This window comes from Bos grunniens, chromosome 9 (assembly GCF_055505025.1).
Source record: "Bos grunniens cultivar Pamir isolate PY7600 chromosome 9, Bosgru_T2T1.0, whole genome shotgun sequence".
NCBI lineage: Eukaryota > Metazoa > Chordata > Mammalia > Artiodactyla > Bovidae > Bos > Bos grunniens.
The window spans coordinates 104463932-104487755 of NC_141173.1; the positions used below are offsets into that span (position 1 = coordinate 104463932).

Sequence of the window (23824 nt, forward strand, 5' to 3'; positions counted from 1 at the left end):
CTTCCGGGCGCGCCTGCCTTCCGGCTCGTCCGGCGCGGACGCCCGGCCCGGAAGCTCCCGGCGCGGCGCCTGCGGGGAGAGGAGGTGAGTCCCGGGGTGGAGACCCGCCCCGCCGCCCGCGCTGTGCGGCCGCGGCGCGCTCCCCTCTTCTGCCCCTCCCGCCCCCGCGCCCCCCGCCGAGGCGGCCGGGACGCGCTCAGCGCCCCCCGTGGTCTGTCTGCAGGACGCTCGCGGATGAGCACGGCCTCCGCCTGGCGCCCCCGCCATGGCCGCTCCGTGGAAGGGCGCGCTTCTGCTGCTCCTCGCGTCGCAGGCCGTCTCCTCGGCGCAGGCCTTGGACGAGGAGGAGGTGCCCGAGGGCTGGGTCCTCCTGCACGTCGTGCAGGGTCAGGTAGGAGCCGGGAACTACAGCTACCTGAGGTTAAACCACGAGGGGAAGATCGTCCTCAGGATGCGCAGCCTGCGGGGCGACGCGGACCTGTACGTGTCCGACAGCACTCTGCACCCCAGCTTCGACGAGTACGAGCTGCAGTCGGCCACGTGCGGCGCCGATGCCGTCTCCATCCCCGCGCACTTCCGGCGCCCCGTGGGCATCGGTGTGTACGGGCACCCGTCCCACCTCGAGAGCGCGTTCGAGATGAAGGTCTACTACGACGCGACGCTCGAGCCGCATCCGTTCGGTGAGACCGCCTATTCGGACGGTACTGATGCGAGTCGCAAGCACGCCTATGCCCCGGAAGACGCGTCTCAAGAAGAGGAGTCTGTGCTTTGGACGATATTAATTAGTATTTTGAAGTTGGTACTTGAGATTCTTTTTTGACTCGCTTAACATACTCTTGAGTATAATACTCGTAATCTGCGAAGCTGAGTGCACCTCGCTGTGAACCTAGCTTTACTCTGACCTGGTTGGCACTCTGGTTACCTTCTCTGGGTGGGGGATGAAAGGATAAAGCCATAGTTTCGTTACCTCAGTCACTCCAAAAGTACGCAAAGCAGCAAGCACATGTTTTAATAAAGCATCAAAACTCCTGTAAAAGGAATATGCACAATAAAATGTTTAAACCCCACTTTGATTAGTTTGTCAGGTGACTAGATTATTGCAGTGATTTAGGTTTTTACTCTAGAGACTCAAATAAATTAGTGTGTTAGCTTTAAAGAGTTACTGAAAGCAAGTCTGAAATGTAATCATTTCTCCACACTTGCCTGACCGTGAACTAAAGTCCCCTGTCTACACCCGAAGTAGAGACAGCACTTGCTGTCCAACAGGATCTCCTGGTAGGCCGGTGGTGTCCCCACATGCTGGTTAATGATGGTTCTCAACTCAGCTGCACCAGATCTCCTCAGGTTGTAATTTTATCATCCTGGGCCCCTGTGGAAATTCTTTCGTTATTAAATAACTGCCCTGCTACCCATGGTAGACCAGAAAGTACAGATTAGGAAAATTTCATGAAGATAATAGCAACTTTTAGGTTAATGGAATAATAGTTATGTATCTCTAATTAAGCTGCATAATGTTACCACTGAATTTCTGGAGAGAGCGAAAGTACTAAGAAATAAAGACTTTATGCAAGATGGAACTATTTTTCCACTTGGTTTCCAGGGTGAGAGTGACTTATAAATAAATTTGCAGATTTTAAGCATGTAATTTCAAAATCTTTTATTAGCATAAAAATGAGAACATTGTGAATAAATTGGCACCAAATATGTCATTTAATTGCATATTACAGTATTGGGGTCAAACTATCCCTCTTTGCTGTTTTTCCCCCTTCTGCCCACTTTCCTGGGTGTTGGGGGTGCTCGCTGACAACAGTCACAAATCCAGCGACCTAGGAGAAAAATTGTTAGTTAATACAGGATGAGACTTAACTTTTTAGGACTGAGTTTTAAAACCATTTAGCTCTCCTCCCTTCGCTAAGGCTACTGATAATCCTCACTGGATTTCTGGTGGCACTGGCACGAACTTCCCTTAAGGTCATCAGTGTCATACATGCCCTGTGAAATGCACAAGGGGAGGGATGGGGTCATGGAGGAGTTAAATAATGATAGGCCCCTTGAAGAAATTATAATCCTTTCTGAAATCAAATACTACCATACTTTAAAAGTTCAATCATACAAATCCTTATATAAAACCTATTAACTGACTTTGGCTTATTTTTATGCATCTCAGCATCTCCTCAAGTCCTGGTGTACTATGCTCACATAGCACTTTAAAATGTATCAAGTATTTGATAGCATTATGATAAAACTATACAACATATTTGACCTGAATTAGTATAGAACTCTAAATAATTTAAGTTGCTTACATCTCAATTCCCAGGAAACCTAGGCATATATTTTATAAAGTATCAGACAGTGTTAACTATGCAAATCAGTTCTAAAATTACACAATTATGTGTATAATGTTTTAGTCCAATTACTGTGATTTATTCTTTGATTCTGTGTTCATTCTGAAGTTATCTGGAATTGTTATGTTTCCTCAATTTACAAAAATCTGGTTTAGTATGTATAAAGGCATATAAGTCATTTTGTTAAATTTCTAAATGACATATAAAAATAAAACCAAGGCTTTGAAACAAATCGATGCTACTGCCTTAGCTATGTCAGTACAACAACACTAGCTCATCTGCATACACTGAGCTCTACTTCAAAACTCACAGGCAGTCTGCTGCCTCCCTTGTCCTTAGGCAGCTTGTCTAGAGATGAAAAACAGGCGCACACGACCATAGCTTTGGTCACTTCTAGTGAATGGAAGGGTCTCCAGGCCCTTCATGTCATCATGGTATTTATGCAGCCTCCGAAAAAAACCAAGTGCTGGAAGAGTCCCTTCACTCAAAGATAATGTTCCTTCTTTTTCAATCTTTACCTGATGGGATAGCACCAAGGCCCACACAAAAAGTATGATAACCTCTGTCACACACATCACAGAACATCATTTCTTCTTCGTGGTGGGGTTGTCCACATATAATGCAAGTCTTACACTCCATACACTGCCATGGGTAGGTCTTAATCATAGAAACAAGCTCCATGGTCATATCCAGGCAAGAAGGATGGCCTAAACCAAAACCAGTATTAGTTTTATTTCACACGAGAATTTTTACTTAATATGGCATAGTAAAACGCTAGTTTGCTTGAACTTCTCAAGAATGGCTACAACGTTTTAACTGCCGAAGAGAAATGGAAACAATGTAGAAGAAAAGACAGGGACGTTTTATGAATCTGATGACTCTGGGTCAAGCCTAGCTGACTACTGAGAATGCTAGTTTTCAAAGCAACAATCAGCTTAAAGTGTGAAGCCGTGTCAGTACTTACCACTGTTGTCACACTGGGAGCAGTGCACAAGCGGCTCAGCCTTCCCTCTCCTGCTGGACTCCTTACCCTTCAGACAAATCCCACACAGAGCATTTGGAATGACCTTTGGCTGGAAGGGTAGAAGAGGGCTATAAATTCATGCCAGAAGAACCTACTATGGGTTCAAAAGGAATTACTACTGTATTGCCTTGTTTTACTTCCAGTAACTTGTTAATGAGGACCTCACTTGCTAACAAGGACCCTGAAAGAGATAACCTGACACCAGTCTGCCTTCAACAGACAACGGCCTACCAACTAAAGCCTTAGGCTTCATGTTTAAATTTTGTCCACGGCATGATCTCATGAGGATTAGATACATCATTCCACACTCCCTACATACCAGTAAGATCTGTACAATGACCTGGAGGGAAGACTAATACAGTGTCAACCTGCAGTGTTAACTGAAAGAAAACTGCAAGTACCAAGAGACTACTACAGGGGACTTAGGCTTAATCCCAAACAGATGACTCCATTGTAAGCAGTTTATATGCTGATTCTGTTTAAAAGCTGATGTTCTCCAAAGTCGTGAGACTACTTCTATAAAATCTAAGTTACAAAATCAATTTTTTAACATTGTTAACTGAAAGAGGTTTCAAGCATACACTGTCGTGTGCAGAAAGGTTTGTGGGAAGCTGAGTTGTGTAACTTGTTCCCTCTGCATATCCCATACATTAACAGAGGAGCCGACACTTCAGAGAAAAAGTATCCACTATAACTAATAAAACGTAAGAAAGAAGTAGTTCTCAGATGTGCAAAAGATAAAATGATCACTTAAAAAATATGCAGACACCCCCTATATTTCAAGTACCATTCATTTTTCAGATGAAAAACAATCCAATGAAGGCATTTGGGCTTTAAAAAAAACACCTGGCGAAACATGGGAAAGAACAAAGAAGGTTCCTAAGCCTAAAATTCGGAGGGCAGGGGAGGGGGGGGAACAACATCACAGCCTTGACCATGATAGCGCGATGCTCACTTATGACCTGAACACGGAGCAGTGGCGGGAGAGAGCACAAGCAGGGGCCAAGCAGGAAATGCAACGGGGCGAGGGCACGTTCACTCACTCACTTATATAAAAACCGGGAGAAAAAGTATGAAATGAAATGGGGCCGAGGGCATGTTCACTCACTCACTCACTTATATAAAAACTGGGAGAAAAAGTATGAAATGAAACGGGGCTGAGGGCATGTTCACTCACTCACTCACTTATATAAAAACTGGGAGAAAAAGTATTTTAAGTAGAAACATTGTGTCTGTTTTATTATAACCCAAACAACATCTTATATTTCCATTCCCTAAGTTACTGAACCAAGGAGGATCCTAAGCAGAATTCCAATTTTGCATACTGTTACTCCAGCTTTGAAATGTCTCGCTGCCACCTTCAAAACCTGTACAGCCTAAACAATATGTTCTTAATTCTTTAGGTTTCTTTTTTCATTTTAATTATCTTTCTTTACAAAAGATGACAGAGGCATTCAAAAATAATTTTTGGCTTATTTATTTAAAAAAAAGTCAACCTTATACATAAATATAATAAAAACAATAACTCTATAAACAATCACAAACGTCTCTACAAAATAATAAATATCATGGAAGTTAAAACATACATATAAAACGTTACTGTTAACTACTCTGTATCTCCTGTGTATCTTTATACCCTGCTCCCCAACAAAAGGATAGTGTCACATGCTCAAACCTCCTAAGTCTTGCAGTGTAGTTACCTCTGCTGTAACTGCTACATTCTACCCATAAGGTTCTCACTGTGTTTTCTTACACCTAAATAAAAAATAGCTAGGAAGTGCACTTCTATGATCCAAATTCTGGTGCAGTTATGATCAAATCTGTAACTGCTATAATATACAGCAGAAAGCTACCTCTCAATCCACCAAAATAAGAAATATCTTTTGGTTACGGTACCTGCACTAAATGTATAAGATATTTAATACTTACAGTTCAAGTTAGATACTGGCATACTAAGTACTTTAATATTTTTTCAGTAAAGTCAAGGAAGTAACCACACAATATTAAAGTCTAAATCGAGAACTCCTCATAGGAGATCCTTTACACAAGTCAAAAGGAGTAAAACACAAAGCTAGTCATTCATATTCTAGAGCAGTTCAAGTTCTACAATCATTAAAATATACATTGGACACCTACAATAAAAGGACACCAAGAAAATTCTAGGTTTAGTTCTAAGCTTAAAATCATAATGTTCTGTTAAACCTCTTAAAGTTTTTCTTACCCAATAGTCTTCATCTTGATGAAAAGGGGGAGAGAGGGGTGGAGACGAGGGAGGCAGACAGAGACAGAGACAGAGCTCCGCAGCACGTTTATCAGGGGCCACAGCCCAGTATGAAAACATACTCTGTTCACTCAAGCGCCCACCCAGAGCGCTCTCAGAAGCCATACTGCTCACATCCAGGACTGTACACGTCTAGTGTCTCAAGGTTTGCGGAGGTGATGCAACAGGAAGGGGCCAGCATGTGGAACTCCCTGAAGGTTAATGAACGGAACCTCACGTATGTCTGACAGAGACAGTCCTACTCCGTAACAGCAACAACATCAAAGTTTCACTATTGACAAGAAAATTAAAAATATTCTGCCTAAGAGTTCTCAGGATCTCATATAAAAGGCTCGTGATACACAATTTTCCTCCTTGAACACAATCAAAGATAGACTTTCATGACAGCACTAATACAGTATAGATTTTAATTATATACTAATAACACAGGCCTGAATCCTAACAATTATGCTTTAATTTCAGGTTAATGTAACCTAAACAATACTGTCCTACAAATTAAAGGCAAGCACTAGTGAATACTATTAAGCAAGACATCAGATACATTATAATTTTTCTTAACTTCTGCATTTTAAAACACATTTATATGTATGACCTTCAGCTTGAAGTACCCTAATAATTAGGCACGTCTTGGCTTATTAATACTTTTCGTAGAGAGGTTAACTTTTAATAAACATGTTCACATTAATGTATGAAGTCTAGATACTGGCTGTTCCAAACTGTGAAATACCTGAAACATTTTTAGTTACTAAAAGCGTTCACAGAAGATTATAAAATGCTCATTCCGCATATCCAACTTCTTTGAGTACTATCAATTTAGGTTCATCTATGTGATTTCTTCTGTCTTAAATCAATGATAGTCCTGAACAGTTCTTCATTTTCAACCTCTATTAGAATGTCTATTTTAATATTCTTCCCTGTTTAGCCCATGACTAAGCCAGGCCCACTGTCTGCAAGGCCCCCCTGGCGCTGACAGTGCGCTCTGGGCCGCAGCTCCCACTCCCAGCTCCTCACAGGCCAGAAGCACACTGCGCAGCACACACAGCAGCTAACTTTCCAGAATTTAATCTTTGGAGTTCATCTGCTTTCAGTTATCAAGCATTAATTTAAATCTTTCATAGATAAGCTCTATATGTAAAAACAAGAACAAAATCACATGGTTGCAGCCTACTGCACCGTCCTTGCTAAATGGAGCTGGGCTGAAAAAATATGCACTTGAAAGCTGATGATTTACTACAGAATACACTAACTTGTTAAGCTGCTTTCTTACTGTAGGAAAAGGAGGCCACGGACTCTAAGGAGGGCTCTGCTTAGGCTGAGGGGACACTGGTCAACACCCTGGAACCTGTGCCTCCGGACAACACTCCACAACCCTAGCCTGACATACACAAGTGTTCAGCAACTCTGCTCAGCACAACTTTTTGATCATCTTACTCTAAAATGCTCCTTCAAAACACCTTCATAATCCCATAAAAAGCAGAGTGATACATACCAGACTAAAAACTGTGTATTTTACTATTACCATTCAAAACATAAACTTGCAGCTAATTCTACTCCTTTTACAATCATCTTAAATCCCCACATATGAATGAGGCTCCTCACCTCTCACCCAACCCTCTGAAGGAGAAGGGGCAGACAGCAGAAAGAAACACTGGAAATAATACTATTGCTGATGGCATGCTACCTGACCGAGAAGAACCCCATAAGAAAGTCAGAAGTGATAGCTAAGCCAAATCACCTTGCCAGGTAATGTGCAAATCCTCATCCCAGAATTGCACAGGGTACTCACCAAGGTGAGGCTACAAAATTACATTTTACTACTTTCCATTGCAGAGTTAGCTGAATTTGGCAAATGGATCAAATAATTCTCAGACTGAATCCAGACCGTTGTTAATGAAAGGCACCACAGAAATACAACTTTTCTAGGCGGACTTCCTCCCTACTGCACTGCTCAGCGTTGCTAAATACCAGGAAGCTTTCCGTGTCAGACAACGACGATTTTTACACTGAGGAAACAAAGCATTAAGCTCTGCCTATTAGATCACTTTTCAAAGACTCATACTTGCCTGGTTAGTACGTAAAAAAAAGATTCTCTTATCAGTTTTACATATACAGAAAACAGACGCTAACCCATAGCCAAAGTGACAGGAAAGCCACCAGGAAACTAAAGCAAGAAGGAGGAGGCTGACGGAGGGCACACACCACAGGAGAACAGCTAGTGAAGTGCAGCAGCAGGAGCTCCACAACTTTGAAATTCAAAGTTAAAATATTTCAGGGAGAGAGGCTGGTCAGGAAGGAAGCTGAGTCAGGGGCTTTTTTCTTCTACCTTGTGCCCAGGAACTGCCTTGGACAGTACAGAGCGCTTGGGAGCATCTTTTCGTGGAGCGGCAGCCCTGTCCCTGGGCCTCTGTCTTCCTGGCAAAGGCTCCTCCTGGCCTTCGGGAAGGCCTTCCCCCTCGGACACGTTGCCAGAGGAGCTGTCCTGCAAGTCAAAGGCACAAACACAGTCCCTCGGAATTCATGCAGATTTGAGTCTGAATTCTGAAAACTACAGAAAACATCCAGAAAAAGTTTTAAAGTTCCATCGATTTCAAAATAAAAAGATAATTCCGATCTAAGAAAACATTTCCAGCAGAGAATAAAATAAGTTAAGAATCACTTCTCCATCTTATAAACACATTATAGCTAATTCCATTTATATCAGCTAGTACCTTAACTGACTTTGTTTTCTGACTGAATTTGACAAGAACACAACTATTATTTCAGTTATTAGTACACCGCACAGCTTCAACACCATTTTACCATGTCACAAGGGAGCATACTTTTTTCATACAAAAATATTCTTTCAAAAAACTGCTTGAAGTAAGTGTGGGCATTTTTACTAAGTAATAAAGATCATTAAAGAAGTTCAAGCCCAGAATCGTGTCTTCATAATATTAAACTACGCAAAGCCAATTATCGTCAAGTATTTACAACCGTATCAGACATATTAGGTTGGTACAAAAGCAACTGAATCACTGAAATTTGCCTTTGATGTTGGAACACATTCTTAAATGTGGTTATGTTACACATCATTTTAATGTTCACCACTTTATGTTTTTTGCTAATGACACTACTTACTGTTTGTTTTATATTTATTCTAGGCTATAAAATAAATACAAGTATTTTAGACTATGGGTTTCCCTGGTGGCTCAAACAGTAAATCATCATCTCCTGCAATGCAGGAGACCTGGGTTTGATCCCTGGGTTAGGAAGATCCCCTGGAGAAGGGCATGGAAATCCACTCTAGTTCTCGTGCCTGGAGTATCCCATGGAGGGAGGAGCCTGCACAGCTATAGTTCATGGGGTTGCAAAGAGTTGGACACAACTGATCAACTAACACTTAAGACTATGGAAATAATTTTAGACAAAAACCAAACTCAAGTGATTTTCTTATTTGAGTTCAAAATGGGTCGTAAAGCAGAGGAGAAAACTCATAACATCAACAACGGTTTGGCCCAGGAACTGCTAACAAACATACAGTGCAGCAGTGGCTCAAGAAGTTCTGCAAAGGAGACGAGAGCTCTGAAGATGAGGAGTGTGGCGGCCAGCCACAGGAAGCGACAACAACCAACCGAGAGACATCATTGAAGCCGATCCTCTCACATAGTTTTAACTACACAAGAAGTTGCCAAAGAACACAACGTCGACCATTCTATCATCACCTGGCATTTGAAGCAAATTCAGTTCAGTTCAGTTGCTCAGTCTTGTCCGACTCTTTGTGACTGCAGTACGCCAGGCCTCCCTGTCCATCACCAACTCCTGGAACTTACTCAAACTCAAGTCCATTGAGTCAGTGATGCCATCCAACCATCTCATCCTCTGTCGTCCCCTTCTCCTCCTGCCTTCAATCTTTCCCAGCTTCAGGGTCTTTTCCAATGAGTCAGTTCTTCACATCAGGTGGCCAAAGTATTGGAGTTTCAGCTTCAGCATCAGTCCTTCCAATGAATATTCAGGATTTCCTTTAGGATGGACTGGTTTCATCTCCTTGCTGTCCAAGGGACTCTCAAAAGTCTTCTCCAACACCACAGTTCAAAAGCATCAATTCTTTGGCGCTCAGGCTTTTTTTATGGTCCAACTTTCACACCCATAAAGATGAACCAAGTTGGAAAGGTGAAAAACCTTGATAAGTGGGTGCCTCACGAGCTGACCCAAAATAAAAAAAGCACCGTTTTAACGTGGTCTTCTCTTATTCTATGCATCAACAATGAACCATTTCTCGATCGGATTGTGATGTGCCACAAAAAGTGGATTTTGTACAACAAACAGCGACAACCAGCTAAGTGGCTTGACCAAGAAGCTCCAAAGCACTTCCCAAAGCCAAAGTTGTATCAAAAAGGTCACGGTCACTGTTTGGTGGTCTGCTGCTAGTCTAATCCACTACAGCTTTCTGAACCCCAGCGAAACCATTACATCTGAGAAGCACACTCAGCAAATAGATGAGACGCAGTCAAACTGCAGCACCTGCAGCCGGCACAGTCAGCAGAAAGGCCTGGCTCTCCTCCTCGGCACGCCCGGCCACTCGCCACACAGCCGACACTTCAAAGCCTGGCTCTCCTCCACGATACGTCCGGCTACTCGCCACACAACCGACACTTCGCAAGCGGGCCTCATCTGTCATATTCACCTGACCTCTCACCAGCCAACTACCACTTCTTCAAGCATCTTGACAACTTTTTGCAGGGAAAACCCTTCCACAAGCAGCAGGAGGCAGAAAAGGCTTTCCAAGAGTTCATCGAATCCTGGAGCATGGATTTTTACACTAGAGAAATAAACTTATTTCCTGTTGATAAGAATGTGCTGCTTGTAATGGTTCCTAATTTGATTAATAAAGATGTGCCTGAGTCTACTCATAATGACTTAAAATTCATGGTCCAAAATTGCAATTACGTTTGCACCAACCTTAGGAGTTCAATAATAATCTAGTTCCTCATTTTTTTATTTAAAATTTCTAATTAGAATAAAAATGTCACACTCCTCTAAATTATGAAGATCAAAAAAGATTAGGTTACCCTAAACCACCGGACAGACATTGAGACGACTCCTAGGAGCACGAGGCACCTCATTTTCTCTAGTGATGTGTTTCGTATAGGTGCCCAGATTCACACACACACTCCCACCTACACATGCACCCTCATCCTTTAAACGAAAACTGAACAATGCTGTGTGTGTGTTTTAATATTTGTAAGTATTATGCGCATTCTATCACAGTGTTCTTTGAAGTGCGTTTCTACCACGTAAACATATCGCCCATTGTGGACATCAGATTTACTTCTAATTTTCGCTATATTGAATATTGTTAACACTCCAATGGGCATCTTTTTCCTAAATAAATTTTGCTACCCTCTCATCAGGTTCTTTGGATAAATTCTATTAGTGTATTTGCCAAGTCAAATTCCGTGGAAGTTAAAAAACTTGCTATGTACTATGAAAATGCTTTCCCAGTAAAGTTTTTCCCAGAAAAAAACTGGATTAACTGACACTCTCACTAGCAGCAAAGGAGAATGTCAACCTCATCGCCCCCTCATCACAGCACAGTATCTGAAAAGCATCTTTCTTTATGCAACATGTAGCATTAAGTGCGTCTTAGATGCTGTTAGTGACAATGAAATGTGGTACCCATGGAACGCCAGCACAACCCCAGGCTCCGGCTGCCTACAATGGCAAGCGTAAAATGGCCACTGCTGATGATGCCGTCACTGCTGGTGATGCTGTGCTGATAAAACCCACCCTATACCACTGTCTTCTTTGTTCTCTTCAGCTCCACAGAGCACACCAGCATCCCCACAGTCCTGCAACAGCATTCTGCTATTAAAAACATCATGCAGGACAACCTAACGCACAACATGTTGGTAACCGTAACATTTCCCTAGAAGAGGCCAAAGACTATGGATTACACTCCAGGGAAGCAATCAGCAAAATTCAAAGGGAGAGGAGACACCTCCTACTGAAGGTAAATGCTCTCACCGAAGTGCCTTTGCTTTTCCGTTTCTCATCACCTCGACCGTCTTCGGCATCATCTGAGTCACCATCGCTCTCAAGAGCGGGGAGCTCAGGGTCGAGGGGGGGCTCGTAAAGCGCTGTGTTTAATGGCAAATAACGCAGCTCATCCGGCGAGTACCTAGGGTTCAGAGAGAAGGTTTTCAGTTTTCCTCTATTATTAAATACAAATGTACTAATTCTGAACTACGATAATAGCCTTAATATTAACCCCAAATTCTTTTGAAAATGATTAGAGGCAATAAATAATTTTTTCACTTTGGTGCTCAAATAGGGACATGTAACCAATAAAAAGCCTAAACGTTTTTTCCCCTAACAGTGTAAAATATACATTTGATTCTTATTATCAAAAGATAAATGTCTCTCTGCTTTACCCTCAACACCCCCTTCAAAGAAATGTCAGTAGTGATGGATGAAACTGTGGCCACACAGAACTGGGCACAAAATCCAGCTGCCTGACCCCCTCGCCTCCACCGTCCTGAGTCGTCACTGCCTGAGCCTCTCGCCTTCACACGTAAAGCAGGTACGACAGCAAGTCCATCGCACAGAGCAGACGTGAGCATCAAATAAACTGGCACAGGGCAGTCGCAGCAGGAGGGCACAGACACTGTTTCAGAAACACAGTTTCCAGGACCACAGTATTTAAAACCAACTTGTGAAGCAGGTGTTCTAACCGTGATCACCTCCTCCCTCTAAAACTAGGGACCAGCGACCCCCAACCCCAGGCAGCCGGCACGTGGCCTGCTGATCACGTCCACGGTGCCGCCCCAGGACGCACCACAGCTCCGTCCTGTGTCCTCAGCCAGGAGTGGACACGGATGAGCATCCTCCTCAACCAGGACATCACTCCAGAAAGCAACGAGCAGGGCCACACAGGCCCATCACCCAATAATCTGCTTCGTCCAAAATGAGAAACGTTAAATCTGCTGACATGCTGCTGCAGAGCAGCAGCCAATTCTGACTCCATATTGAACTGTTTCTTTGACTAGTTTTTCGTTCCTTTCGTTATTATAATCAAACAGAATGGCCTGTCTCAGAGGACCCTACCCCTCTACATGACAAAAAGTGCCTTTATTCAGAACGCGGGGTCCACCCACAGACGGCAGGAGGGAAGAAATTAACACATCCCCTGCCTGAGACTTGACATTCTAGGAGATGTTTGCAAGATTAATTAATGGTCTTTTTTACTTTGCTTCCTCACCTCCCTCCATCTCTGATGTATAAAAGAACCTGGCATGCAGACCCTAGAAGACGTAGCCTGCCATCCACTCGGTCAGCCAGCTCCCCAAATAAAGTCTCTTCCCTGCCTCAACCCCTTGTCTCTCAGATTCACCGGCCGGCCGTGTGGTGAGCTGAGTAAGCTTGGACTCTATATAACACCATGATTTAAGTCTGACTTTCAAAAGTATGATACTGTGGTCTATTTTAAATACTACTATCTAAAGAATATTCTCTCTCCTAAAAACGTAAGAGGACTCAGGAGGCAAAGGCTGAGACTGACAAAAGTAGCTGGTTCCATCCAGGTCGGGAAGAAGAGACCCGCGTCACCCTCACGGCCAGAGCGGAAACAGCAGCCAGGCCCGGGCAGCACGAGCTCCGGGCCGCCGCCCTCCTCCCCGCGGGGCACGCCCGCCTCTCCAACTCCCCCTGCTTCTGTGACCACAGACTCCAGGGCTTCCGGGGGGCGCTTGAGGGGAGAGTCCGGGCATCTCCAGCCAGCGCTGCCGGCCCGGACCACGCCCTCAGGACGGAGGCCGGCCCCGGACCACGCCCTCAGGACGGACTACGCTCTCAGGACGCCCTCGGGACAGCGGTCTGCAACTCCCCCTGGTTTGCATCCACGGAAGCGCGGACAGGTGAGCAGGGAGGCAGCATCCCAGGCTTTAGCAGCAGACGCTCAAGTTCAGTGAGAGCATTCTTCACCACAGAACGGAAGAAGACAGAAAACACTGACGCAAATCTTGTACCTTTTACAGTGATGCTTACAGAGCCAAACACTTCTAGGAGACAAACACAAGGCTTTGAAGTCTTTCACCAACACCAGTACTAACAACAACAACAAAAACCCCACCATGTACCTTTTGTAATATTCCTGGAACTGTCCGGGGATGAGGGCCACCGGGTAAGAACTGACCTTGGTTCGCTCTGTTGGTAGCACTTTGTACTTCCCTTGAGGCACCTGGATAACCTGAATTAACACAAAGAGAAATACAAACCTGGTTCCATGCACAGAATTAAAGACTTTAGGAAAACAGTGCCCTCCTGCCCTTAAAAAGGTGAGAGACATTAGGAGCTGCGGCCCAGGGAACAGCGGCGTTTCTAGAGCTACAGGCGCACGTGCTGACTGTTCACCGTGGCCACTAAGGAAAGGCAGTGTCTCTGCTCACCACGTACGGGCTACTTAAGAAACCTTTGGAGCTCAGCTGCCTCGTCTGTGAAACGGAAACAGTACCAGTTTCACCTCCCGTAGTGAGGGTGAGAAGTGCATGAGCTACTGTGGAAACCTCTTCCGTCCACCCCAGCACGCAGGAAGCTATTCAGCTACCAGACCCCTTCAGCAGCATGTCCACCACAAAGCAAGGAACACATCACACACACAGATGAGAAGCAAACACCAGGCACACTGAGACGACAGCCTCGCTTCAGGGAGAAGAGGACACACTGCTGGTACAGAACACTGCGACAGAGGCACTGAACAGCCCACGGCCACAAGCGACTGAAGTTCAGGGGCTAGTAAACATTAGCGATCCTACGTGTGTCTGTAAGTCAAAATAAGCTCTCCTCTCTTCCATTCGCTCCCGGTTTAAGTTGCTGTTAAATTCAGCTGCTTTTTTCGCAGCTTTCTTAATGTACTCAGGCACTTTGCTTGCTTCAACTTTCTGAGTATTCTGTTGTTGCATTTGCTGAAATAAAAATATTACAGTTGGAAGTCACATCTAACTTTATAAAATGTGATTTCCCAAACCAAAATCCTGGTTACCTCGATACTTACAGAATACTCTTTATAGTGATCTGTAATTCGTTGGCGTTCTTTTTCCTGTAGAATAACAGAATATTCAGCATGTTTGGCTGGATATTCTTTTATCATTAAATCAATTACTTCATCACTGCGCAATGCTGTTAAACCTATTTCAGACAAAAAAAAGTAAAGAAGCTCTTTTAAGGCTAACTGAACATACTGATTTTCAAGACTGACTTTCCTTCAAGCTACTCAACATAAAAGCAGCTTTCCAATATTCAAAGCAAAATACGTTAATACACTCAAAAATAAGAAAAAATAATACTCACAATATAAAATCAAACAGTTATAAAGAAAGAGATTATCAAAGTTGCAATGGCAAAGAAATCAATTTTTTAACTTTTTTAAGACTCCATGTACTATATACAAACATATATCCTTTTACTAGAAACAACGGCTAAATAATAACACACACTAACCACTGGCAATTAACACAGGGTATCAGGTAAGAAAAACACAGACTTTATCAATATACTTCCATTCTTAGCCTTCAAATTTGATTTACTAGAAATATTATAGAACCAATTCAAATTTCACCAAAAGCATCAGCACACACGTGGGTCATACGAACAATTTTTTAAACTCATAGTATGAGATTATACCAATTGTTGAGATGAACTCCTGTGGTTTTATATTAAAAAGCTGTACTAATATATTTATGAAAGAAAAAGTACAAATAAAGCACAGAGACAATTACACATAACTAAAAACTGAGTTTTTTAAGTATTTAACTAATACTTTTAAAAAGTACTTTACAAATTTTGGACATAAAACATACACACACTTTGATGACTATATGAAAGTTATTAGGAAATGATAGTCTCTTTTGTATTTTAACAAGAATCAAAACTGAAGTTAACAATTTAGCATCTAAATAATTCAGTCTATTTATTATTAGTTTTGGTTAAGTGTTTAGGGGAAGAAGACAATACTCGTCCGGCGCTGCTTCGCAAGCGCTCACTACCTAGAGTGCACTGCGTCTCCGTGATGACGTTTAGCTCTCTCAGGTACAATTTCTCCTTATGAGACAAATCTCGTCGCTCTAAATCTCCAAAAAAAAAGAACAAAAGACTGTTACAAAAAGTCTTTTGCATTTGTAACATTATGCATTTATAAAACTTTTAAAAGCTTAAAAAACTTAGAAAAAAAAAATTTTAAGTTAAAATCTTCATGGATTTTAAAAGTACCTCCTGTTCATATTCCAAATATTATTAAAAGAACACACAAAACAATCTTACAAATCAAAAAAATGAAAGTTAAAATAAAACTGAGAACAGAATAATCCAAAGCAAGAAGGTAAGACAAATAACTATACTAAAATAGTTGATGAAATATCGCCTTTCTCAAGTTCAGGTACAGCTTAAGTAGCTACTCCATTCCTAAGGACAAGGAGCAACAGTCAAGAATCAAAACCCCTCATTCATTAATGTGGTTACAAACTGATTTTTCCTTGCAATTTTTTTCCAGGAAATTCACCTTCCTCGTTTTGCTTGTAAATATGTTTATCAGGCATAAGAATGAATTGATAGTAAAGAGGGAAGTTGAACGAGAGCTGTAAATAAAATCAGCCAGCAGCAGAATATAAAATATGATATAATCTATACTCAAATACTCAGAACTTGACAACCCATCAAAAACAATTACTATTAGTTAAAAGTTAGATTTAATTTGTTATATAAACTGAGACTTAATACCTGGATATTTCCGTTTAAAGGAGGTCACACCCAAATATTCACTGACTTGTTCTTGAAGCATATAGTACTCTCCTGTTTCATCAGGTGGCCACTTGTACTCTATCAGATTTTCTGCGGGATAGTAGCTAAAGCTAAAGCACAGAAATATATATTATGCTTTAAATGTGGCATTTGTAAAATTTAAATCATTTTATTTTAAAGGATATTCTTTTTTAAAGATTTTTGAGATTTAAGGATTTGGAAAAACTGTTTTAATTATCTAAATTCTCAGTCTTCTATGATTCTGTATTACAAAGACATTCCCATGATTCCATGTGCATCCAAGAAACTACAGAAGAGGAAGAGAGAAAAGAAAGACCGTCTGGAATACCAAAGCAGAAGAGCACACTGGAAGCAACACTTTCTATGTGTCACAAAGAACAGAGATCACAACTTCAGGAACACAGGCGACATTTTTAGCTTTTGCAAATCAGGGTAGTGATACCAGTTCTGAATTCTTTCTTGTGGGCCTAGCCCTCAGAGCCACGATTTCATGCACCCAAAGTATAAAGTAATCAACTCCTGTTTTCCATCTCCTCTTCAATGAGTCACAAACACTGACAAAGCAAAACTCTAAAATCCTATTTCTCAATAAACTAAACTATAAACCACAGACTCCACATACCCAGGAGCAAATCATGGACCGAGTTTGATGGTGCCAGTGCACTGCAGATCAGTCCCAATCCTGAAGAGCAAAGACTACAGATGTCTGGACCTGTACTATTCAACCTCTAGATTTCATCAGTGGACAATATAGGTAGAATAGAATATGATTTTATGCATCTATCCAATTAAGGCTTCCCTGGTGGCTCAGACCGTAAAGAATCTGCCTCCAGTGTGAGAGACCCGGGTTTGACCCCTGGGTCAGGAAGATCCCCTGGAGAAGGGAATGGCTGCCTACTCCAGTATTCTTGCCTGGAGAATCCAAGAATCCAATGGACAGAGGAGCCTGGTGGACTAGTGAGCAACCAACACACACACACACACACACACAAACACAAACATCAATAAAAGACAAAAAGAGTTTTCTCACAAGTGGTCCTGGGAAATTGGACATCCAAATGGACATGTATGAAACAGAACCCTTGTACCTGATGTTGCCTAGAAAAATGAATTGAAAAGTGGACTGGTGACCTAAACATAAGAACTAAAACGAGGAGACTCTTAGAAGAAAACATGGGGGTAAATCTTCATGAGCTCAGATTTACTAATGGATTCTACATATGTCAGCAAAAGAAAGAGTACATAATTTGGACTTGAGCAAAACTTAAAATGTTGTGTATTAACAGAATGAAAAATCAACAGAATGGGAGAAAATATTTGCAAATCATATGTCTGATAAGAAATTAGTATCTAAAATATATAAAGAATTCCTACAACTCAACAACAAATACAATTTAAACATGGGCAGAAAACCTGAATAGACATTTCTCCAAGAATAAACTAATGGACAGGTAGTACATGAAAAGATGTTCAATCTGACTAGTCATTATGGAAATTCAAATCAAAATCACAGTAGAGTCCACTTCACACCTTTCAGAATGGCTATCATTAAAAATAAAATGGGAAATAAAACACGCTGGTGAGGATGTGAAGAAATTAGAAACTCTGTACGCTGCTGGTGGGAACATAAAACGGTGCATCCACTCTGGAGAACAGTTTGGCAGTTCCTCAGAAAGTTAAACACAGAGCTATCATATGACCCACCTACTTCACTCCTAGGTCCACACCCAAAGAAGCTGAAAACGGGGCCTCTGATCAGATATATTTATCCCCAATGTTCAAGGCAGCACTATCCACACCCCCCAAAATATGGAAGTAAGTGTCCATCAACAGATGAAAAGACAACACAGAGTATAATTCTAACAATGGAGTACAATTTAGCCTTAAAGAAGGAAATTCTAACACAAGCTACAACCTGGATGAACTTTGAAGAAATTATGCTAACCAAAATAAACCAGACACAAAAAGACAAACATTGTATGATTCCACCTACGTGAGGTACCTAGAATAGGCGAACTCATAACAACAGAAAGTAGAACGGTGGTTGCCCACGGCTGCTAAGGGGGGAAATGGGAATCTTATTATGTAAACGTTTTGGAAATGGATGGTGGTGACGGTCACACAACACTGTGAATGTAATTTATGCCACTGAATTATACATTTAAAGGTAGTTAAAATGGTGAATTTTGTGTGTATTTTACCACAATAAAATTTATTTCTTTGAATTGCATTAAGTAGCAAAAAGCGACTTTGGTGTTTTACAATCCTTAGTAATTGCCTTTGCCAGGGCTGGGGGATGGGGAGGAGAGAGCTAACACAGAGAAAAGACACACAACACAGAAAACATTAAAAACAATAAAACGGCAGTACCCAAGATCCTGGCTGGAAGTGTCGCAGCTCCTGGAGCTGTCTCCAGAGCCCATCCGCCTCCTTTTGGACGGCTGAGTCCCATCATTTGAATTATCTTCATTATCATCCTATACATTCAAAAGATGAAAAAAATAACTGGACAAAGAACAGTAAATAAGGGAAGATTATGTAATCCTCCCAAACTTGCTAAAAGGCTCAACTTGAAGGCTTCCTAAAGATTATACAAATGATAACCAGGGACAAGAATTTGGCCTTGGCAAGACCTGGAAAAAACCAAAAACTAATCTTCAATACAAATCAAAATAGAAAATTTTCAATAAACTTGTAGGTCTAAATCTACTTTTCCTTTCTTACCAAGAGGTTAAAATGCCTTCTGCTTTGAAAAAACACATCAAACTGCTGCAATACTCTGAAATTAAAATAAACATTCCTACTCTAGCTAGGATAAAAATGTATGAATCAGTTACTGTTTAACTCAACTTAGAGCTGGTTTATTCTAATTGGCTATTTCAGATACTTATATCCCTGTGAAAAGGACACAAAGGAACAAAAACAGAGGACCAATTGTTATTTTTTTCTTATATTGCAAAAATTCAGCAAAAATATACCAGAATAAGATTCATTGACCAATACAACACACACTACCTCCCCAAAAGAGGTTTAAAACTTTTTAAAGTGACATTTTCCATTATGTGACTTTATCAAGGTTGTAAGTTAGACCATTTCATTAAGGAAATGAATGATGAATCATATATCAGGAAATTAATTTAATCACGTTGTTGTTGTCCCTAAGGCAAACATAGGGGTAAATCTATGTTTATCGGACTCTTTTGTGACCCCATAGACTATAGTCCCCCAGGTTCCTCCGTCCATGGGATTTCCCGAGCAAGAATACTGGAATGGGTTGCCATTTCCTGACCCAAGATCAAACCCGTGTCTCCTGCATTGGCAGGTGGGTTCTTTACCACTGAGCCACTGGCGAAGCCCAACCACATACTAGCCAAGGCTTAAACAAAAAAGATTAAAAACAAACAAAAAAATCAAGGTAATCTAGCCTCCTAAGACAATACAATTTTGTTAAATATCATGAATCTAAGAATACAGAGGTAGTGAGTATGTCGGTCAGGCACATCAAAGCTGGACTGCCTGGAATCTTACTGGGCGCCAACTGCCCCTCACCAGCTGGTGGTTACCCTCAGTAGTGAGCCGCTCCTTACCTGTAAAACTGTGACAACAGTACTGCCTGTATTACTTGGCCAATGTAGGGATCAGAGTTAATACATGAAATAATTAGAGCAAGGTCTTGCAAACTGTTAAGTGCCCAGGAGAACTTAGCTAATACGATTGCATTGATGATCAAGTCTCAAAAGGCTCCCTGTTAGGAATTTACTCAGATCCTTTACCAAATAGCAAAAACCGTGGAATATTCTCCTTTTCAATTCTTAGCAAATAAGTATTCAGTTGAAGAGTTCTGTATACTCCTATTAAGATAAGCAACCGGGTAGGAGATGGAGAACAGCCTAAATCTACTAAATATTCTCCAAAAACTTACATTTAACAATGTCTCTCAATTGAAACATTTCAGTCAAGAAGCATTCAAGTATCATTTCTCTTCTATTTTACTTGCTTCTGAGCATTTTAAGGATTTTTATGTCCATTTGTTTAAATACCTTTCCCTTAGCTAAAAAAAATTGTATACACTTAAAAAGTGTTAAAAAGTTAAAAATGGAAAGTCCTCAAAAAAGCTGAAAGCACAATTTCACATGTAGTGTTTGAATTTGCTATTAGGAATTCTAGGCAAATGTGTTATTCCATATAGTGAATATTAGAGAGGGATAACAGCAACATATTTCCTAACAATATGATGGAATACGATTAAAAGAATTTGCCTGCAACCTGGCTACTGACAGAGAAGTCCGGGTTTTAAGGCTTCCCACCTCTGAAGTCAGCAATGTGTATTTCAGAGTCCTGGGTGGCTCTCACCTTGGGATTAAACACATTTCTGAAGGTCAGTGGACAGGAATGTGAGCAACCTCGGGGAGACGGTGAAGGACAGGGAAGCCTGGCGCGCAGCAGTCACTGGGGTCGCAGAGTCCGACACGACTCAGCGGCTGAAGCACCGCCACAGCGGCAGGTCACAGATTCGGGCTGGCCTCCCTGGCTGGCTGGGCTCCGGCGGCACCGGCCACCCTCAGGCCCGGCCCGGGCTCCGGAAGCCCGGCCTAGAGGAGCCCCGGCGCCCGGCGCGCCCTGCGCGCCCCCCGGGAGGAGGGGCCGCGGCCCGGGGCCGGCGCGGGAGGGGCCGCAGGCTCGCCGGCGCCCCCGGCCCGGCCCCACGGCCACCGACACCGCACCCCGGAGGGGCCCCATTACCGTCCAGCTTCAACCTTCCGGTTACCACTCAAATGCGGACGTTTAAAAAGTCGTTCCCTCACACACTACTCAACCAACTGAACACAACGTGGTTCACTAAACGCTCATCCTGACTCTTCACTCATCTTTGACTTTCAAACACGAAGTCCGCCTCACTTCCCTAAAACAGCACAAACGACGAAACAAAGTCGGCCTGAAGAGAGCAGGGCGGCTTTTTGTTGAGTTCGCTCTTCAAGTTCAGTTCATGAACTGGCTAACTTGTTTCCCACTGGAACACGTTGCTACTCTTTAGGAAGAGCCCAAACACTTCAGAAGGGCACTGCTCAGACGAAGGCGCTCCTCAAAGCGCGCAGGGGCCCAGACCAACGTGAGGAGAGCGCCCTCCGCGTCGGAGCAAACTTTTATTTCTTCGGAGAGCGGGCTCCCCGGGGGGACGCGCTCAGGGGCGCCTTCGGGCGCAAACCGCCAAGAACACTCGGGACCGAGGCCGAGCGGACCCCGAGCAGCGCCAGCACGGCGCGGGTCCCGCCGCCCCTCGGGCCTCCTCACGGCCGCCCCCAGGCCCCGGCCCAGACCCGGCCCGCTCCTCACCTTCGGGGACTGCGCTCCGGGGGTGGCCGGGTCGCTGTCGCACGGCCGCGGAGACAGCGCCGTCCCGGGGCCGCCCGCCGCCGCCATCAGCCCGAGCGCCCCGCGCCGCCGCCTCCGCCGCCGTCGCCGCCTCGTCCCGGCCGCCGCCGCCGCCGCCGCCACCGCCGCCGCCGCGCGGGCCGCCCGCCGCCCGGGCCCCGCCCCCTCCGCCCGCCCGCCGCCCGGGGGCCGGCCCCTGCCTCCGCGCGCCCCGCGGCCCGCCAGCGCCGCCGCCACCGCCATGGCCGCCGCCAGTGCGCCGCCCGCCGCCGCCGCCGCCGGGGACGCCGCCCGCCGCTCGCCGCCCGCCGGGCCCGCCGCCGTGCGCGCCCGCGGGGCCCTCCGCGCCCTCGGCCGCCGCCGCCCGCTGCGCTCGCCGCCGCCGCCGCCCCCCGGCCGCCGCCCTCGGCCGCACGCAGCCCCGGCCCGCCGCCACCCCGCCTCCCGGCCGCCGCCGCAGCCCGGCGCGCTCCGCGGCCCCACCTCCCGCCGCTCCCCTCAGCCCCCAGCCCCGCCCCGGCCCGCCGCCCAGGGCGCGCTCGCCGCCGCCGCCGCCCCCTCCCCGCCGCCCCCGGCCCGGCCCCTCACACGTCAGCCCTCTCCTCCCACCGCGCCCCGCCCGGGCTCCCCGCCTCTCCCCTCCGCCGGCAGCCTGAGGGGCGCCTCCCCGCCCCTTCCTTCCTCCCAGGTGTCCGCGCCCGCGTCCCCGCGCTCGCTCCTGGGGGGCCCCGGCTCTCCCCCACCCTCCATCCCAGGTGTCCCTCCCTCTCCGGGGTCCGCGCCCCCGTGCCCTCTCTCCCTCCTGGGGGTGCCCGCCCCTCCCCCTCCGCCTTCATCCTGAGGGGCCCCTCCCCGCCCCCTCCCTCCCGGGTGTCCGCGCCCCCGTCCCCTCCATCCCAGGTGTCCCTCCCCGCCCCCTTCCTCCCCGGTGTCGGCGCCCCAGTCCCCTCTCTCCCTCCTGGGGGTTCCCGCCCCTCCATCCCAGGGACCCCTCCCCGCCCCCTCCCTCCCCAGTGTCCGCGCCCCCGTGCCCTCTCTCCCTCCTGGGGTCCCCGCCCCCCCCGCCTCCCCGGCGTCCGCGCCCGCGTGTCCTGACGCGGCACTCCTCGCCGCCCTTCCCTTCCACCTCCTTCCCAAGGGGCCCGCCCCCTCGCCCCCTCGCCCCCTCGCCCTCCATGCGGGGTCCCTCCCCGCCCCCTCCCTCCCGGGGTCCTCGTCGCCCCGCCCCCTCCTCCACCTTCCGGGGGGGTCTCCCCGGCACCCTCTCTCTACCCGGGGGGCTGCATCGCGGGGGCCTCTGAGGGCCCCGGCTCCTCTCCTCGCGTTCCCGGTTCCCAGTTGCTGCCTGTCGTCCGCCTTTGTTCTCTGCTCGCGGCCTCGAGCTCTCCGGCGCTCGTGAACCACCTGCCAGGGAACGTGTCCTTGCCAAAGGCATCCTCAGCTTGCTTTCACTTGAAAAGTTGATCCACATCGACCTTGGTGCGTGCGGGAGTCCTCAAACAGGTGAAATTTAGGACTCTGCTGGGATGCTGCGGATGCAGAAGCTCCCACCCAGGACGTGAGATCGCATCGCAGCGGAGCATTTCGGGACCATACCGGCCTCATCGGATTCCCTCTCAGCTTTTTTCTGGCTGCGTAGCCATAGCCCTTCGTTTATCAAACATTCAGTATTGTTGTAAAGTGCTTAGGCCCGTAAAAGTCACCAAGAAACTGACTTATATTATTAATCGTGGTTCTTAGGCTTCACTTGGTCACTTTGGGACTTTACCAAAAATTAAAAGAAATAAAAAAGGTAACAGAACTTTAAAGGAACACATGAGAGACAGCTGAGATAGGATGACAATGGTGCCAGAAATGTTAAAGTTGATCTGTCAGAAGACACTTTGTACCTGAGTGTAGATGACTTGGTTCCTGGCAATAGAAAACATTCCTGGATTTGGAATACAATATGGCTTCCCTTTCCTGCATTATTTTTGCTTACACCCAGCAGACAAGTTTGGAAAGATAAGA

At 45.1% G+C, this 23824-nt stretch overlaps 2 protein-coding genes across 9 annotated transcripts; one reads left to right on the forward strand and one right to left on the reverse strand.

The window, feature by feature from the left end:
- Positions 1–15: 15 nt before the first annotated feature.
- Positions 16–2577, forward strand: C9H6orf120 (chromosome 9 C6orf120 homolog). The gene is made up of 2 exons (XM_086318799.1): positions 16–84; positions 224–2577. The coding sequence occupies exon 2, from the start codon at positions 266–268 to the stop codon at positions 818–820; it is 555 nt and encodes a 184-aa protein (XP_086174925.1). The 5' UTR covers positions 16–84; positions 224–265; the 3' UTR covers positions 821–2577.
- Positions 1643–22295, reverse strand: PHF10 (PHD finger protein 10). 8 transcript variants are annotated; one of them, XR_015133494.1, is made up of 12 exons: positions 21776–22295; positions 18812–18918; positions 16400–16530; positions 15670–15753; positions 14679–14812; positions 14440–14589; positions 12465–13874; positions 11654–11807; positions 7974–8129; positions 3310–3418; positions 2864–3052; positions 1643–1826 (listed from the first exon to the last, which is right to left on the reverse strand). XR_015133494.1 is itself a non-coding variant. In XM_086318790.1 (12 exons), the coding sequence occupies exons 1-12, from the start codon at positions 22055–22057 to the stop codon at positions 1741–1743; spliced, it is 1692 nt and encodes a 563-aa protein (XP_086174916.1). In that variant the 5' UTR covers positions 22058–22295; the 3' UTR covers positions 1643–1740. The 8 variants fall into 8 exon arrangements, 7 of the variants coding, with proteins under 7 accessions (XP_086174916.1, XP_086174917.1, XP_086174918.1 ...); XM_086318790.1 differs by having other exon boundaries at positions 13765–13874; XM_086318791.1 differs by having other exon boundaries at positions 13765–13874; positions 15670–15747; positions 21776–22136.
- Positions 22296–23824: the final 1529 nt, after the last annotated feature.